General features: G+C 49.5%; 1 protein-coding gene across 7 annotated transcripts; it reads left to right on the top strand.

The window, feature by feature from the left end:
• Window positions 1-5149: 5149 nt before the first annotated feature.
• On the top strand, window positions 5150-15033 carry PRKAG3 (protein kinase AMP-activated non-catalytic subunit gamma 3). Of its 7 annotated transcripts, none has more exons than XM_074364308.1 (14): window positions 5150-5245; window positions 5608-5647; window positions 6121-6276; window positions 6608-7011; window positions 8024-8105; window positions 8601-8659; window positions 8762-8807; window positions 9025-9079; window positions 9280-9406; window positions 9542-9707; window positions 10814-10851; window positions 11038-11184; window positions 11542-11774; window positions 12344-15033. In XM_074364308.1, exons 1-13 carry the CDS (start codon window positions 5210-5212, stop codon window positions 11656-11658), a joined length of 1473 nt encoding a protein of 490 aa, XP_074220409.1. In that variant the 5' UTR covers window positions 5150-5209; the 3' UTR covers window positions 11659-11774; window positions 12344-15033. The 7 variants fall into 7 exon arrangements, with proteins under 7 accessions (XP_074220409.1, XP_074220408.1, XP_074220411.1 ...); XM_074364307.1 differs by having other exon boundaries at window positions 5209-5245; window positions 5590-5647; XM_074364310.1 differs by having other exon boundaries at window positions 5217-5328.
• The last annotated feature ends 3735 nt before the right edge of the window (window positions 15034-18768 follow it).

The following is an 18768-nucleotide window of genomic DNA, read 5'->3' as shown; positions in this document are numbered from 1 at the left end:
TCAAGGAGCTCAGTGAATGTCTGGAATACCTGGTCTTTCTCATCCTATCATGGTTCTTTTGCCCTTTGTTTTGTCTTTGTTCTCAGGCAGCTCCACTTTGCATGATAGCAGAATCTCCATACTTACATTCTCATAGCTCCAAATCCAGTGGGAAAGAGTTTCCATTAGTTATAGCAAAAGTTCCAGGATTCACCCTGTTGGATTAATTCAGTCAATGCCCCTCTTCACTGTGACCAGATTGGCTAAGTCTGAATCAGAGTTATACTCCCTGGAACCATGGTTAAGTCCTTCTGAAAACCATGTTCTCTGAATTTGGAGAATTTGTGGTTCCCTGAAGGAAAACTTGGCGGTTTACCAAGAGAGGGATAAAATGGATCATGTGTAGACAAGAGCACCATCTGTGCACTTCAATCTCCAACAGCTGACAGAAAAAGGCTCAGTGATGGGGCCTGTGGGGCAGACTAAATTGCAGTAGCAAGGTGCTGGTTTTGTCCGAGCCCTTGGATTGTTGGCACAGATGCTGCTCGGTTTCAGCCACACAGACAGGACTGGAGTGGGAGTGTCTGGGCCACTGGCATGAAGGCTGCTCTCACAGCCTCCCAACCACTTTGGCACAGGGGACCCTGTTTGTGATTTATCAGTAATGGTTGCATCTAGGCTACTCTGTTGGCCTTCTCAAGCTGCTTTACTCACCCTGAAATATAAATAACACCCAGACAGGATCCCAACTCCATGTCCTAGACAAATCCCCTATCCAGAGACGGCAGCCAGATTCACCATAGACTCAGGGGGCAGTGTCCTTATTACACCCAGTTTTGAGAGCAAGCCAAGAAGCAAGGTTTCAAGAAATATGATACCATGACCAGAGACTAAACTCTGACACCCAAAGAGTATTTATTTCCCAACCAAAGCCAGTATCCTCTGGTGATTCGCCCTGCTGAAGAGGATGGGTAGGGCTGGACTGGCCGCAAGAGCAGGTGTAGGAGCTCCTTTTTTTACAACTGGAAAATCACTCTGATTTTAGTGTCAAGCAATGCTGGTGTCTGCCTCAGCTGAGCCCTCCTCCATTCCAACTTCGATGCCACCACGGATGACTACTGGAGAGTCAGAGTCCCCCACCCCACCCCACCCCCAGCCTGCCTGCTTTCAGAACCTTGTAGTTGGAGGGTTTAAGGGGACTGGAAGCAGGTGGCAAGGTAATAATTATAGTAACCACTTACTGAGCATATATTACATGCCAGGCCTGAGCTTCATTTACATTAAGCTTAATGGCTGAGAGTGTGGTACTAGAGTCTAGAAACACTAGGTTTGACCCTGGGCTCCATCTTGCTAGCTTTGAGATTTTGATCAAGTTACTTAATCTCTTTGGGCCTTGATTTACTGACCTGTAGAATTATGATAATAAAAGTATTTACCGTACAGGTTTGTGAGGGATTACATGGGATACTGCACACAACGTGTTCTGCAGTGTCTGGTAGATATTCAGCACTGCATAAATGTAAGCATCATTATATGCACTTGCAATTTCTAACCCTACCACGATCCTGTAATATAAATGCATTAGTTAGAGAGACTCTTGGCTGCTTCAGTGGCTTAAACAAGACAGAAGTTTATTTCTCTTTATAAGATAAAGAGTGGAGGAGATTCTATTGTTTTCTACTTGCATCTTCCACTGTTGGGTTCAAATGGCTGATCTAGCTCCTACCACTGTATTGTAACTCCAGTCAAGAGGAGGAAAATCTGCCCCTTCCTTCCAAGGGCACCCTTAAAAGTTGCATGTAACATTACTGCTCAGATCCCATTGGCCAAGCTTAGTCATATAACCACACTATCTGAAAGGAAGCTGGGAACTAAAATCTTGTACTTCGTTAAAATTGAGACTTACTAGTAGAGGAAGAAGGGGAGAATAGATATTGCCCTGCCAGACCCACCGCCTGGCTACCCCTCACAAAGTACACATTTATCACCCCATTAATAACAGTGGAGGAGGAACAGGATAAGCTTCAGAACAGAAAAGAATAACAAATACCTGGCAGTCACTTGATCTTTAGCCAGTTACTAAATCCAGCTGGGCAGGAATTACAGTGCCACTTCCCTGCAGTGGGGTAATTTCTCAGGCAGCTTATCTGGCTGCCTGGTTCTGCTCTCTGAGATGGAGCCCTTCCACTCTCCTATGTGGCTGCTGGCATTGCCTCCTGGGAAGTTATTTCTTACCTGACATCCTCTGTGGCTGCCTTGGACAGCCCATCTGTCCTTGCCGACTTTACAGCTTTCACAGCTCTCTTCCTGCTGGTGCAGATTTGAGAAGCTGGAAACAACGGAGGAGGGGTGTCAAACCAGTCTTTTCTGACTGGGTTTATAGTTTCTTTGCTAATATAACACCCTCAAAATCGTCCAAGGCTTCTGGCTGGTTTCATATTTGTATAACCACAGCCATTGTTCTCATAATTTTTATGCTTATATACTCTGGATTTGGTGTTATTCCCATTCTCTCTCAAACTGCTGGTGGCTTCCTTGAGGCCATCTGAAAAAATGCACGTGGTGGTGAAGAGAACTTCCCTATTCTGCTCACTGGGGCAGCTTCCACTATGTACAGAACTGGATGTGCTTGAGGACCACAGGTAAAGCCCTTGCTAAGGCTGCCTCGTTCAAGATACCTCTTAACAACTTGCAGCCTGAGGGCATTTCTCTTGTAGGAATTTGACAGTAGCAGAAAGCAGCAGCCAATCCATAGCAGTTTCTGTGAGTTACAGGCTCTTTTCGTATATGATTATGTTTCAAGGCATCATGGATGACAGATATGCCATATGTTTTACTGTAACATAACAATGGTCACCAGCTTGCCGGCATACAATTGTTTTCTTTGCTACCTGCAGTCCAGTCTCTAAACCAATGCAGTTTGTTTTAGGCTTTTAAAGCAGTGCCACTTCCAGATACCAAATTTTGCCTCAGTTAGGATACATGGTTGGTTGCTATAACAAAGATTCAGTTTAAAAATGACTTACACAAGGAAGTTTGTTTCTCTCATATAATAGTCTACAGACAATCTAAACCTGGCAGGATGCCTCTGAAACCTCTAACAAGCATCTTCCACCTTTGCTACAAGATAGCTGCTCTAGCTCCTGCCATCACATTAGCATTCCAGCCATCAGAAGAGGAAAAGAGAGAAAGAACAAGGTTCTACTGTATATCACAGAGAACTATATTCAGTGTCTTGTAATAACCTATTATGAAAAGAATATGAAAAGAAATATTTATATGTATAACTGAATCACTATGCTGTACACCAGAAACTAACACAATATTGTAAACTGAAAATACGTCAATAAAAAAGAAGGGGAAAAAGAAGAGGGAAACTAATGCCTCTTTTTTTTAAGGCCTGACCTGGAGGTTGCTCACATCACAACCACTCACATCGAATTGTCCAAATTTAATCACTAGGCCATATTTAGCTGCAACGGTTGAGAATTTAGGTCTTTATTGTAGGCAGGCATTCCAGTTGAAATGCAAGTGTTTCTGTTACTACAGGAAGAAGAGAGAAATAGATATTGCATGGCAACTGGCAGTCTCAACCACAGAATGTTTTTATCCTCACTTTACATTCGTGGAAACAGGCTCAGAAAAAAACAAGCAACGCTTTCCAAGGTCAAATGGCTGAGAATGAATTTTAATATGGTCCATCTGACCCCCAAACAGGTTTTCCATCACATCCAGCCCACATATTTTGGTCCTCAAGGTGCCCACTGTTTGCCTAGAGATAAAAGTTAGTCACATGTATAGTTATATGAGTGCCAGCCCAGCATACACTGAGATTTGCACACGGAATGGGCAAATCAGTGCAGTGAGGGTAATGTCATCAGAGAAGACTTTCTTAAAGAGGAGCTCCTGCTACTGGTGCTGTAGGGGGAACTGCCTGGGGTACTGCAGGAGATAGCAGTGGTGTGAGCTGAGCTTGTTCTGTCTCTGGCTTGGCTGTGCAGGTGGCCCAGAGTGTAAGAAGGTGGGATTTTTTCAGATCCGAGGCACCACATATCTCCAGGGATGGTCCAAGTGATCTTTTCCCCATTAGCTGTGCCTTTAACATTCTGTCATCTGAGACGAGACAGGCCACAGGGATCCTGTGGGAGGAGAGCTGCACTCGCCCCCAGGACTATCCAAGACACATGTGAAGGTGAGCCCCTCCCTTGTTCTGTTCCCCAGAGGCAGTGAAAGGGCTTTGAGGGATGATGGGAAATGTGTTCAGTAAATTCAGCAAGAAATCCACTAATCCATTACTGAGTGTTTATTCACTGCATGGCAAGGCAGGGATGGAAGAGGCTGGAAGGAGGAGAGGAAGGGAGGGGCAGAGAGAGGGGAGCTGGAGCAGCTGGGTCAGCATTCCCAATTTGGACACTGACTCAGGCCCCAGGAATGCCAAGGAAGGGGATGGGCAGCCACCGGAGCTGCCTGGGATCCTGCAGGCAAGCAGGAGATGCAGGAACAGCACACACAGAGGGATGAAGAAAGTCAGGCTCCTGCACACCTGGATCTACCTCCGCAGGTAGAAGCAGGTGTCTCTCACACTGCAGACAAGTGCAGGCCCTGAGCCTTCAAGCCCACCACACAGCTTCAAGGTGACTTTCACAACTCCCTACCTGCCCTAACCATTCCACTCCAACTACTCCACCAGAGACAGGGACAGCCTCCTGGGACTCAAATGTGACATCTGGAAACACACTGGCCACTCTCCCAGGACCACCCACAAACCCCTTATCCCCAGCCTCCCAGCTGGCTGCAACTTGCCCTTCCTCATTCACCATAACCGAAGTTTGTACCAGAAGAAAAGTTAAGCTCAACCTGCCTCCACTTCCCCTCCTTTGGCACCTGACAAAGATGAGGGAGGCCCTCAGGGTGGGAACCCAGGACTCTGAGATCCTGCCTCCTCCCACCCCCAGTGCCCCTGAAATGCTCCAAGCCACCTCCCCCATAGCAGGGTCCTTCTCTCCTTGGAGACCCGGGAGGCAGCCCAGGATCGGACATCAAAATTCCAGGTACGCCCCTCTGCACCCCACCCAGCTCCCAGGCTGCAGGGCTGGAGCGGCTGAGTGGGTGGACTCCTTCCTCCCCGTTGCCTGACACCCAATCAGAGAGAACCCGATCCGGGAGGGCAGGGTGCCAGGGGCCAGGCCCAGAATAGTGCTGCCCAGATAACAGTGTTGCGCACTTGCTCATGGAGCCCGCCGAGCTGGAGCACGCACTGCGCAGGGTACAGGGGTTCCTGGGGGCCGGGAGCTGGAGTAGCTGAGGCCAGAGGGCCGGGAGCACACCGCCGCGGGGATGTGCGCGCGTGTGCGTGCCTGTGTGTGTGTTTGGCCAGGATTTACTCTGTGTGTATGAGCATGCAGTGTCTGCATGTGTATGTTCTTTGTGTGAGTATATGTGGTTCTGTGTGTGGCTTGGCATAATTGAATGGGTGGCTTTCTGAATGCACATAAGTGTTTGTATAGGTCATGGGTGTTTATGTGTGTTTGTGTGTGTGTGCATGCTCGTGTGGTGGGAAGGGGAGCTCTCTGTGGCTGGGAACATAGGGCATTTTCCCCACCCCTTCAGTCATTCGTCTCCACACAGACCCCTTCCTGGAGCAGCCTTGAGGGACCTGAGCATCAAGGTAGGTGGGGCTACTCCTCCTCATGGACCCAGCTTCTTCTCCAGCTTCATCTTCTCTCATGCCTCTAGGCCCCCAATCTCCTCCATTCCACTAGCCCAGCTTTTGACTTCCATTCCTTTTCCTGTTCCTCTTTGTTTCTTTTTCCTCATTTTCCCTCACCCCCCTCCTCCTCTTTCAGAAGAAGAAAAGGGGGACCTAGAGTCTGAAGATTTGGACCCTCCTTACTTTATCATTTACTAGCTGTGTGATTTGTGGCAAATTGCATAACCTCTCTGATCTCAGGTCCCTTTTAGTAAAATAGGGATGCTAATAATTCTTCCCTTCTAAGATTGCTATGAGGTTTGAGTGAGAAACAAGTTGGAGGAAAAGCCCTTTGGAAGCTTGCAAATATTAAATATCATTGTTAATAACATTTTAATTGATTTCATTGTGTTACTCCCTATTAACCAAACAGGCCCCATTCCCCCTTCCAGAGATGAGCTTCCTAGAGCAAGGAGACAGCTCTTCATGGCCGTCACCTGCCATGACCACCAGCTCAGAAAGAAGTCATGGGAAACAGGGGACCAAGGTTTTGAGATGGACAAAGCAGGAGGATGCAGAGGAAGGGGAGCCACAAGGCCCAGGGGAAGGTGAGGCCAAGGCCAGTTCTGGGGAGATGGGACTGGGGGCAGTGGGAAGTCCCCGAGCTTGGGGCTGGACTCTGCCTTGGATCCCTCCATAACACAGACACGTAACATCATGTGGCCTCAGTTTCCCCACTTGGGAGAGGACAACCGCATTGCTGATCCAGGGGCCCAGCGTGGCCAGCTCAGGAGAGAGCCACTGTCTCGTGTGACTGAGACTCAGCTCTCTCACCTGCAAAATGGAGGCCAGAGCATCTGGGCTTCCCAAGGCTCCTGTGAGGACAGCAGATGAGAAAGTGCTTTGGAAGATGGAGTTACTGTCCTCTCCTCCGAACAGGTCCCCAGTCCAGGCCAGCTGCTGAGTCCACTGGGCTGGAGGCCACATTCCCCAAGGCCACACCCTTGGCCCAAGCTGCTCCTTTTGCCGGGGTGGACAGCCCCTCTACAAAGCAGGACAACCTCCCCCTTGACTGTGCAGCCTCAGGCTCCGGCTCCAGCACAGATGATCTGGATCTGGGCATAGAGTTCTCAGCCACAGCATCCTGGGGGGATGAGCTTGGCGTGGTGGAAGAGAGGCCGGCCCCATGCCCGTCCCCGCAGTTGCTGTTACCCAGGCTGGGTTGGGACGATGAGCTGCGGAAGCCAGGGGCCCAGGTCTACATGCACTTCATGCAGGAGCACACCTGCTACGATGCCATGGCAACCAGCTCCAAGCTGGTCATCTTCGACACCATGCTGGAGGTGAGGCCACAGCTCTGCCCCACCTCCATCCTCACCCCCCCCCCACCCAGGACCCCCTGCCAGCCATGCTCCCCTACAAGCCCCTTCCGGAACTCCTTCTTAGCACCATGGAGACTTGGGGCAGGGCGAGGAGGGCTTCTACTCTCAGTGCACACCCACTAATTGTCATCCCAGCTTGGCAACTTTGTAGGATCTTGGGTTGGTCTTTTTACCTCTCTCATCTCTAAGATGGGGATAGGAGTACCTGCTTTAGCCTACAAGTTTCAGAGGACTCCTGGGACAAGCCAGGATAAATGAGAACACTTTGCAAACCCCAAATTATATGGAAGACATTGCAAGGGAGCTTAGGACAAAAAGCAGGGAACTCTTGGTAAGAGAAAAGAAGAATGAGCTCTGGTCCCCACTCTTCCATCAGGCCAAGCTACGAAATGCCTGGCTCCATTCTTCTCATGGTGTGTAGGAGAGCAGGGTATAGCATACAGTAGAAGTGTGGTATACAGTACGGTCCACAGGACATTATTTGATTCTAGCTGCATATGAACAAATATGCTGAATTTAGTAGCTCTGTATTTATTTTGATATGGATTAGAAAAATACAACCAGCATGTATAGATAGTATTATTTAGGATGAGGCCAAAATGAGTCAATGTAAAATTTGTTTGGAGAAAAACATTTTGTAAATATTATGTAAATAATTATACCTCTAGTACTTAGATTAGCAAAGAGTACACTGTGTGTACCTATACATTTATGACTTTGGAGTGGAAACACTGAGTTAGCTTCCCACACCCTGCTGTTCCTGGTGAAGGGTCACCTCTGGCCACCAGCAGCCTTATCTCTGCAGCAAATGTGCTGACAAGGATCACGTCAGTGTTGCATGACATGAGAAAGGCAGGGCAGGCTCATGTAGAGGGTGGCCCAGGAGAAGGTCCCAGGAAGGACCCTGATTGGGACAGGGGATCTTTGAAGGGCAGAGAGTGACTAAACCTCAACTGTTCTTCCCGGCACTCAGATCAAGAAGGCCTTCTTTGCCCTGGTGGCCAATGGCGTCCGGGCGGCACCTCTGTGGGACAGCAAGAAGCAGAGCTTTGTGGGTGAGGATGGACTGGGGAGGTAGAGCTGATGGGGAAGGGAAAGGGGGAACCTTGTGGGGTGGTTTGGGGGCTGATCTCTGACATATCACAGGCTTGAGCAGAGCAGGGGGCCTGGCACTGAGGGAACATAGTCTTGCGGTAGGCAACTGGTAGACCCCCGCTGTAGAATAGTTGTGACCAGCAGACCCCTCCAGCTGTACTACCCTATGGTCCCATGTCAGAGGTGCTGAGTAGGAAAAGAGGACAGGAAGAGAAAGGAATTCAGAGAATGAAAAAGGGGTGGGTGGGAAGGAGAGAGTTTACAGGAGAAGCATAAAAGTGTAAACCCCATTTCTCAGCATGGGAGGAGCTGCCCTACTCTCTGCTGTCTGCAACCCCACTGTTTCCTCAATCCAAGGACACTGGCAGGGTGGGGGAGGGGGCCTGACCCCTCAACCTGCCTCCTGCCACAATGCCCAGACTGAGCCCCTGTCCATCCTCCTCTCAACCCTGCAGGGATGCTGACCATCACAGACTTCATCTTGGTGCTGCACCGCTATTACAGGTCCCCCTTGGTGAGGAGTGGGCTGGGAGTCCTGGGAACACCCATCTGGGCTGGGGTGGAGGAAGGACAGGGGGCCCATGTCTGACTTTGGGAGCTCTGTTGATGTCCCTAGGTCCAGATCTATGAGATTGAACAACATAAGATTGAGACCTGGAGAGGTGAGTGGGTGAGGGGACCTGCAAAGGGGCTGAGGGTGTGTGGGTGAGGGTGGGGCCAAGGACCTCAGGCAGAGAAAGGGCATTGGGAATTTCCTGGAGGGAGCAGGGGAAGGGTGACAGGGAGCCCAGTGGGCCAGAGGGAAGGGAGATAGTCTGGCGGCTGCTGGGCAAGGCAGGGTGGCCAGCTCCTTTGCCCTGACTCTGGCTTTTCCTACAGAGATCTACCTTCAAGGCTGCTTCAAGCCTCTAGTCTCCATCTCTCCCAATGACAGGTAAGCGTCCCCAGTCATCCACCTGAGCCTCCTTGCTCTGCACAGACCCCTTCCCCAGCATCTCAGTTCTGAACTCATGGGCTCATCCTCAGTGGACTGCAGATAAGGCAGGCTTGGCACCCTGTCCTCCTTTCCAGGGGGCTGGGATGAAGGGCATCTCTCCCCAGGCTGCCCTAGGCTCACTTCTCTCACTTCCGCAGCCTATTCGATGCTGTCTACACCCTTATCAAGAACCGGATCCACCGCCTTCCCGTCCTGGACCCAGTCTCAGGCGCTGTGCTCCACATCCTCACACACAAGCGGCTGCTCAAGTTCCTGCACATCTTTGTGAGCCTGGGCGCAGCCTCAGGAGTCGACCTGAAGGGCTGAAAAGTCTTCAGCCCTAGGGATTGGGGAGGGAGCACTTGGGATCCATCTGGGGGCTACTTCACCCTGATCCCTACCTGTCCCCAACCCAACCAGGGCACCCTGCTGCCCCGGCCCTCCTTCCTCTCCCGCACCATCCAAGATCTGGGCATCGGCACATTCCGAGACTTGGCCGTGGTTCTAGAAACAGCGCCCATCCTGAATGCACTGGACATCTTTGTGGACCGGCGCGTGTCTGCACTGCCTGTGGTCAATGAAACTGGTACCTACGCCCAGGATGGGGGCTTTGGCTGGGTTGGGACTGTGGGGAGGAGGGGTCTATGTGACATCAGCTCAGGGCCCAGGGTGGAGTCAGGGCTAGAAGTCTCTGTCTCCTTTGAGGCTTGGACCAGTTACTTAGACTTTCTGAACCAGACCTCAAGTTCTTGCTCTGAAAAAGGGTTAAAGAAACCACGGCTGTAAACTGTTTCAAAGTTAAAATCGCTGTAATGAAGCTGGAGATCAAGAAGCGTTTTACAAAAATAGTAGAAAAAGCTGTATAATGAACCCCACATATGCACCTGAATAACTACTGTTAACATATTGCCATAACTGGTTCTTTTTTTTCTTTTCTTTTTGGCTGAATTTAAAATGCATTATATTACAGAATCATGTCATTTTACCCCTTAATATTGCATCTGCATCTCTTAATATTAAGTACATTTCCTACATCACCTAACAAAATTACAAATCATGTATTAATGTAATCTAATATTCAGTCCTAATTCTCATTTCCCCATTTTCCCTACTAGTATCATTCTTTACAGTTGATTTGTTCAAACCAGCATCTAATTAAGGTCCATGCTTTGCATTTGCTTCCTTGTCCCTTAAGCCTCTTTCAGCCTAGGATAGTCCCCTCCTCACTTGATTTTCACGACGGTGATGATGAGAAGCCTGGGTCAGTTGTCCTGTAGAATGTCCCGTTGTGAGAGGTTTGTCTGTTTGCTTTCTGGAGGTGGCCAGAAAGCGAACATTGTTCCTCTATTCCTGTGTTTCCTGTAAACCAGAAATTAGATCTAAAGTTTCGATCAGAGTCAAGCTATACATTTGAGGCTAGAATATTTCAGAGGTGACACCATGGACTCACATCTCATCCTCTCAGGAGGCGTGATGTCAGGTGTTTCTCTCTGTGATGCTGTTTGATCTGTGAGTTCAGTTGGTGGCAGCCTGATGCCTCATTATATAGCCAGTAGCCCCAGGGGGAGGGGAGGATGTTGAGGAGTTCATCCCAAAAGCCTGCCCCAGGCCCTTGCACAGCATCCTAGTTCTGACCTGGACCTCTCCCCTGTTTTTCCTCTCACCTTTCTCCCCGCACCCCGACCCCCACAGGACAGGTCGTGGGCCTCTACTCCCGCTTTGATGTGATTGTAAGTGTCTGTGGGGAACAGAGGGGAGCTGGGGCTGCCACAGGGAAGCTGTAGTGTGAGGATCGATGCGGGGGCGAGTAATATCTGTGGACCGGGAGGGAGCCCTTTACCAGTGTATAAAGGGAGATATCTGTGGGGCTGGAGCCTGGCCGAGGGCTGATTAAGAGCCGTTCTCTCCCTGCTCAGCACCTGGCAGCCCAACAAACATACAACCACCTGGACATGAGTGTGGGTGAAGCACTGAGGCAGAGGACACTGTGTCTGGAGGGAGTCATTTCCTGCCAGCCCCACGAGAGCTTGGGGGAAGTCATCGACCGGATTGCCCGGGAGCAGGTACCCCCTTCATGCCTGCCCCATCATATGTGCTCCCAACCCTTAGGGCCCAGTCCTTCTCATGAGCAGCTCCAGCTAGCCCTGTCCATCAGGCACCTACCCTGTCTTCCCATTTCATGGCCAAGGTCTTGGTTCCTCACTGGCCCATGATTGGCCTCTCAGTGGGGCCCTTGGGCTAGGGACCATAGCCAGCTGACCACCCCAGGGTAGTCAGAGCAACCCCTAACTGGTTAATAGGAGACACTCTCTTGCTCCCAGAGTTATGTCAAATTGTTGCCCCTGACTCTTGGTGTCAACCTTGGTGGCTGCCATAGCCACATGGCACTGCCCCCTCACTGAGCCCCTGTGGATCCGCAGGTGCACCGGCTGGTGCTGGTGGATGAGACCCAGCACCTCCTGGGCGTGGTGTCCCTCTCCGACATCCTTCAGGCTCTGGTGCTCAGCCCTGCTGGCATCGATGCCCTTGGGGCCTGAGACCATCGGAGTCCTCACTCTCAGGCCCCTTTCCACACCTGGAAGCCAGTGAAGGGAGCTGGGGGACTCAGCCTTCACCTCCCCAACCCCCATTTGCTGGTTCGGCTCTTGTCCAGGTAGGCTCTGCCCTGGGCCATGGGCCTCAGCATCAGCCCCTCAGTCTCTCCAGGTGCCCAGATCTCAGACTTGGGGACACTGAGGATGGGAGTGGCCCCACTCAGAGCTGATCAGCCTCATGAAAATTACAAATGTCAGGACTCACTGTGGGGCCAACCACTCTTATCCTATTCTCAGCTGAGGGTGGACAGGGGCTGGCGTGAAATCAAGGGCAGTGATGTGACTTCAGGGGCTCCCAGGAGATTGATCTGTCCTCTCACAATTCAATTCCTGCCTGCTTGGAATTCCACTGGAAGGGAACAAGTTAATAAACCGTGGTTGAATGGAATTTCCACACTTGGTAAGAACTAAGGTTGAAAAGAGGGAGTTTCTATCTAAGCACTCATCTCAGCCAAGTTGACATGATCTCAGACTCTTTTCTGGTAGCATGTCGGCTAGGGGTCTGCAGAGGGTGGGGGGCGCAGATTCCACCTGCTTAGCAGTGGCTGGCAACATTTAGGTTCCCCTATTGGAAAGGCAACCTCCCCTCCCCGTTTAGTCACTGTCTTCCTTTCTCTTTCCCTCACAGGCTTCTCCAGCCCTCCCCGATTGCCCTTGCCCTGCGTGTGCTCCCAGAAGCCCTCAGGAATGCCTGATACACTGTGGGATGATGCAATGAAAGAGAACAGCTGAGTCAAGCCTGGAGATCTCTGAACCAGAGGCACTAGGATTACCCCAGGGCTGACAACTCCGTGTCCACCCTCACCATTCTCCCCCGACCTGGCCCCTGTGGGTGGGGACCCCTCAGCCCATGGGTTCAGGCAGGGGCTCTGGATTCTTCGGCTCCTGGACCACCTGACACTTGTGGCCCCAGCTCCTGGGAGTCTCAGTTGTGCTTCCCGCATGAAACCTGCCCTTGTGGTTCTTCACTACTTTGCCACTGCCCTCCTGCTCTCCCAGCACTGCATTTCAGGGCTGCCTGGGGGTCCCCATGGAGCAGCAGTTTTGGAGAGCTGCCTGTTGGAGTGGGACCCCCGCCCTCCACTCTCAACCTTAGCTCTTATCAGCGAGCACTATTCTCAGTCCTGTATTTGGATCACTGAGGGTGAACAATCGAGAAAACAAAAAGAAAAAGAACAATCCATGAACTTAGGTTTTATATAAGTTTCACTCAGAATATGCTATGATCATTTGATCTGAACTTGTGGCAAGATCCCTGTGTTCTCTGAATCCAAAGACCTGAAGGAAAATCTGTCATTGACAAACGCTGCAAGTGATGTTTCTTCTTTGTGTGGAGTGTTATTCCACCAAAATTTTTTTCATCTTTTATTTATAACAAAACTATAAAGAAAATATTAGTTACATACCAGGTACAACTCAGTCCATAAACTCTAATCTGCAAGAAACATAACAATTTTTCTCACACTGAATGTAATTTTTTTTATGAACTCCGTCTTACCATTTGGTAGAAATTGATCTCCGTCAATTTAGGCTTCCCTTCCCACCTTTTCTTGGGGTTAAGTGCGGTGCTGGGGGAGATTTTAAGTCCATTGCATGACTTTGTTCCTCAGCCATCGTCCTCCATCCATGCTAGCACCTGCTAAAACATCCCCATTCCCATGTGGTTGTCACTTGGTTGGTCACTGGTGGGCATGGCCCCTGCTGGGTGCTCCCTCACTCCTTATGAGCCTCTTTGGGCCCGCCTGCTTCCCAGGCATAAGGACATTTTAGCTTCTGGTCCTGCACCCCTCTGGGCTTCAGGAAGCTCTGCGGGGCTATCCTAAGTCCATCTGCTGAGATGGACAGTCTGTTCTACTCTGTGTTTTGCTGTTTTCTCAGCCTCTACCCAGGAAATATGGGACTCAGGGCTCTTCCACCCTTATCTTCTCCAAACCTTTTTAGGGTATTTATCATACTTTCCCCTCCCTTCAGACACAGCTCCCTTGTCAGGATTCCCCAAAATATCTATAGTCTCTTTGCTTCCCCAACACCCACCAGCCTGTGGAATCTCTATGCGGTAGGGAAAGAGTGGGCCTTTTTCTTAACTCATCATATATTCTTCCAAACCCACTGTATGTGTCTTGAGTTCCTGCCACCTACCCTGTGAGTTGGGTTTTTGAAATTCCCAAGCCAAGACTGGGCTTCTGCTCTGTCTGTCCCTGCCCACCCCCCACTGCCTCTGGAGGAGTAATGGTGGACACTGCGGGGAGAGGGTAGGTTAATATTTCTAAAATACGATCCTACCCCATTTACCTCACAGAGCAACAGAGTGGGGACACCTGTGTTTGATGTGTCAGGCAGTCAGTGTATTTTTCTCATAGACACTCAGCTTCTGTTTACGGTTTTGCCATAACCAGTTTGTCAGGGCTGGTTCTGCTCTGGCCCAATCTGGGAAGGTCTGGGATTTGGGTTCAAGTGGGAGGGTGGGATGGGGTGCCCTCAGGGCCTGTCTCAAGTGACAGTGTCCTTAGGGAGCCTACGACTGGCTGTCACCATGGGCTCAAACAAAGTGTAGCAGGGTCAGTCTTTTCAAGTGGTGCCCCAGGTGGCTCTGTATGAACAGAACTTCAGTGGTCACAGCACAGGCTCTGGCTGGGAAGGGCAGCCTGAGGAAAGCACTCTTTCTCCAACTCTTTCTCCCCTTGGAAGCAGACAGGTCTTCACTCTCCTGAGGGTAACCCATCATGCTGAGGACCCAGCAGTTGTCCCCCTCAGGCCCTTCTGTGAGGGACCCACCACCCCGAGGCCTTAGCCCCCTGCTCTGACCACAGCTCAGCCCTCCAGCATCCTGGCTGCTGGAAGAGAAGTGAAGAGCTGCTGGGTGGGAACTGCGACTACTCTCACCCGAGCTCAGAATCAAAGTGTGAAACCGCCCCGCTGTCCCCTCTGCTCGTGCGTGTGAGCCTGGGCTGACCAAGTTCTCCAGGCGTCATGCCTCCAACTCCTCCCCAGGCCTCTGAGGCCCCTCAGAGGTTCTGTGGTCTCCAGGCTAGACTCCCACAACCTCATTAGCTCCATCTGTCTCTCCTCTCCCCGTGCCCTCAGCAGTTCTCAACCCTGGGTATCCAACAGGATCACCTGGGAAGCGTTACAAAATGCGTAATTCCAGGGCCCCATTCCCAAAGATACTAGTTTTCGGACTTGGGGGTGGGGCCTGGGCAACTGTATTTATTTTCTATAGAAACTAGAGACATGATTAATAACACGTGACGAGCATGGCAGTGTGCTGAGAAATAAGAATGCCTCGTTCTTGTGATTAGTAAAATCATTTGTCACTTATTGGGTCTATTATTTATTATGACTAAGAGCTACAAGAAGCACTGGCTAAGAGTAACGGCACATTACAGATACACGATTTGTTGGTATTCTCACTTCTCTTCTTCCAAACATCCTTAAGTGCAGAATTCAGTACAATGTCATGTATGTCCATTGCATGAAGACAATTGTCCAGGTTTTATTTGACATGCATATTAAAACTGGAATTGTGAATAATGACCTGAAAACAAACTAACATTACCAAGCCAGAGTCTATTCAGGCTAAAACTTCTATAGAATGGAGCATGCAGACAGCCAGAAAACATTGCGTACTCTATTTTTCTTCTTCAGTGCTGCATGGTTGTTTAAAAGATATGCTGTTTTTTCAAAGTCTCACCCAAAAAATATGGACCCTAATTTGGCTGACAAATTCAAATTAGCTGGAATAGAAGTAACAAGATGTGTACATTCTTTTTAGTCAAAGGTGTATCTGCTGTGCTGAATTAATGTCTACTCTTCTGCTATTACCCTAAATCCTATTGTTCTTTCCTACTGGAGTCAGGTCAGGCTGGGTTATCAGGGAGCCTCACTGTGACATCTCTGCACTGTGACTTATAGGAGCAGCCCAGAGTCCCTGCGACCCTAGGCCCTGGAAGTGTGCCCCATCACTGGCCACTGATGGGCTTTGTGCCAGCCCTCAAAACTGGGCTGATACTTCCACCATCCAGAGAGAAAGCTGCAAGAGAAAGAGCCCACACTATTACATCACACCCACCCGACAGCTATTCGTGTGTGCGTGTTTTCTACACCTTGGCTTTTTAAAACTTGAAGTATAATTGATTCACGACATTATATCCTATGACTATTATATGTTTTTGAATGACTCACTGCAAAGAAAGACATTTTTTTCCAGTTACATTCAGTAAGTTGTGTCCAGGAGACGTGACGGCATATAAACTGACAGAGGCCATTTTCAACTCCCAAGATTAGCAAAAGAACTTCGTGTACACTTATGGTATATTCATTTTTCTGTAAGTATATTATATTTCAATAAAGATCTTTAAAAAATTTTTTAAAGAACCTCAGGTATAAATAGAAGACCTCTCTGACCATGCTGTATTTTGTTTTCCTCTGTTCCGAGTAGGAGTCTTCTCTTCCCAGAGCTGTGCTGTAGGCTTTCCAGTAGCAAACTCTGGGCAAGGTTTCATAGTTGCGTCAATAGCCCTTGGGCTCTTAATATCTTTCAGAACATAATTTGTCACTTGTCACCGATGGCAAACATTTCTAGGGGAGGAGCCTCTGAGGCTGAGCCTGCACCTCATTACAATGTAAGGGGATATAGCCTGCTCTTTGGTTAATCCTCACAAGGACATCATTACTTCACCAATCCTCTGAGCTCTTGTTTCGGTTCTGCATTTCTGATTTCTGATTAGAGACTGGATTTTAGGCCAGAAAGACGCCCAGCAGGGCATTGCTGCTTCACAATTTCCTGTGGTGCCTCTGGAGGTATGGCTTCCATTGGCAGCTATTTCTACAACAATCTTACCAAACTGATCTTCATAGATTTGTTTTAATTGAGATATAACTAACATATCATTAAATTTACTCTTTCAGTGTGTACAATTCATTAGTGTTTAGTACATTCACAAAGTTGTGCAGCCATCAGCACGATCCAATTCCAGAACATACTCATCACCCCAAAGAAAATCCATATCCATTAACAGTCACTCTCCATTCTCCTGGCAACCACTAAATCTACCTTCTGTCTCTATGGATTTGCCTATTCTGGACATTTCACATAAATGGAATCATATAAGATACGGCCTTTTGTGTCTGGTTTCCTTCATTAGCATAATGTTTTCAAGGTTTGTCCATGATGTAGCATGGATCAGTACTTTATTCCTTTTTTATGACTGAATAGTGTTCTATCTTATGGGTATACAAGATCTTCAGAGTTTAATCTGAGATTAACCTATAAATTCATTAACTGTGCTGCAGACCATGAATGCTGACCTTGGAAAGGTGCGATCAAGCCCCAATCCCCAGCCTCATCACACAGACTTCCCCTGCACCCAAGTGCCAGCACTGAGGGGTTCACGTGGCTTGGGCAGCTGACCCTTGGTGTCTGAAGGAGCAGCACACTGGGAAAGGCAGAAGTCTGCTCTGGTTGACTTTGTGACAGAGATCCTGGTACCCTCCAAGCACAGCTCCCACTCTCTGCATTTGTAAAGATCTCTTACAGGTGAACCCCTGCACAGGTGCGTTTGACAGCCATGGCCTTATAATTAGGAATCCTACCCAATCCTCTCCAGGTTTCGCTTCTCAACAGAGAAAGCTCTGTATCCTCCCCTCTCCTTCCCTTCCCTTTCCTATTCCAATCTCTTCTCATTCAACAAACATCTCTTAATTGCCTCCTCAGTACCAGACACAGAGTTAGACACAGAGACTGTGTCCTCCGTGGGGTTCCCAGCTGGTTGGGGAGACAGTGGGGCCTCCAAGGAGAATACGCTGAGTGTTGGTTCCGTCGGGGGTGGACAGGGAAGAACACAAGAACAAGTCCTCACGCTTGCCCAGAGAGGTCAGGGAAGGCTTTGCAGAGGCAGTGACATTTGAGCTGAGTCCTGAGGAAGAGCAAGCTGTCTGAGATGACACACCAGTTGGTGAAGAAGGTGTTCCAAGGATAGAGGACACTGAGTACAAAGTATTGAGGCTGGAAAGAGCATAATGTGCTCAGGGAAATACAAGGAATTCAGGCTCAGCTGTGGAAAGGGTGGACTGGGTGGGGGGTTGAGGGGGGCAGGGTGCCAGAACACAACTCTAAGCCACAGTAAGGACTTTGGACCTTGCCTCAGGGCTGAGGGGGGCCACTGAAGGATTTTAATTGTTGCAACAACAGGATTTTTTTAATAGGCTCAAATTCAAATCCCCACAGACAAAAGAAATTCTACTTTGGTTTTCCAAGACTCAGCAGAAATTTACCACTGGGGCTGGGCCTCCCTAAGGCTGGGATCTGTCAACTTTTCAGGCCTATGTGGTGGTACATGGATCTGCATGTCAACGCACTTCCCTTATAGTTGGCTTCCTGCACTGAAGAGGCTGGAAAGCTAAAAACTACAATCCCCAGACTCTCTTGAAGCTAGAGTTCCAGGCTGGACTTAGGCTCCACTGGTGCCTCAGCTGTACAGAGAGAGATTTGGAAGGTGGTCCTGAGGCAGAGACTATGCTTCTGCTGGTCCTGCTCTTTCTGCTGTCAGGGGCAATCAGGAGGAGGGGACATCTTTTTGTCTTTTTCTTTAGCCAGCACAGCCCTGGGAGACATGGAGTAGCTCTGGGGCCAACAGTTGTTGTGAGAGTTTCCCAACTCTCATCCTCCTAAGTGTGGCCAACAATGGGGTTTCCCAGGCTGAACAGCCCCCCAGTGGTGTCCTTAGGGTCATTCCTGTAGGCCTGGCCTACAGCTCTTCCAACCATTTTTGAGGCAAATCACTGCCTTTATCTAAGCACTTTCTTTTCAAAAGAGGGTGCCCCTCTCAGTGCCTGGGGAATTGCTCTGCAGCTTCTGCTTGGGCAAGGCCCAGCCAATGCCAGGTGAAGCCAAGGCCTCTCTTTGAGTTCTGGGAAAGCATATGGTATTCTCAGTTTCCATTGAAAGAGGTGGCTCTGCCTCCCACCAAGTTCTCTAGGTGGGGAGAGGGTATTCCCCAACTACAGAAAGAGGTTCAGATGCTGGTCATCAAAAAGAATGACAAAGGTCTCCAA

Source organism: Camelus bactrianus, chromosome 5 (assembly GCF_048773025.1).
Source record: "Camelus bactrianus isolate YW-2024 breed Bactrian camel chromosome 5, ASM4877302v1, whole genome shotgun sequence".
Lineage (NCBI taxonomy): Eukaryota > Metazoa > Chordata > Mammalia > Artiodactyla > Camelidae > Camelus > Camelus bactrianus.
The sequence above is the reverse complement of the archived record's forward strand: the minus strand, read 5'-3'. Positions and strand labels throughout refer to the sequence as shown.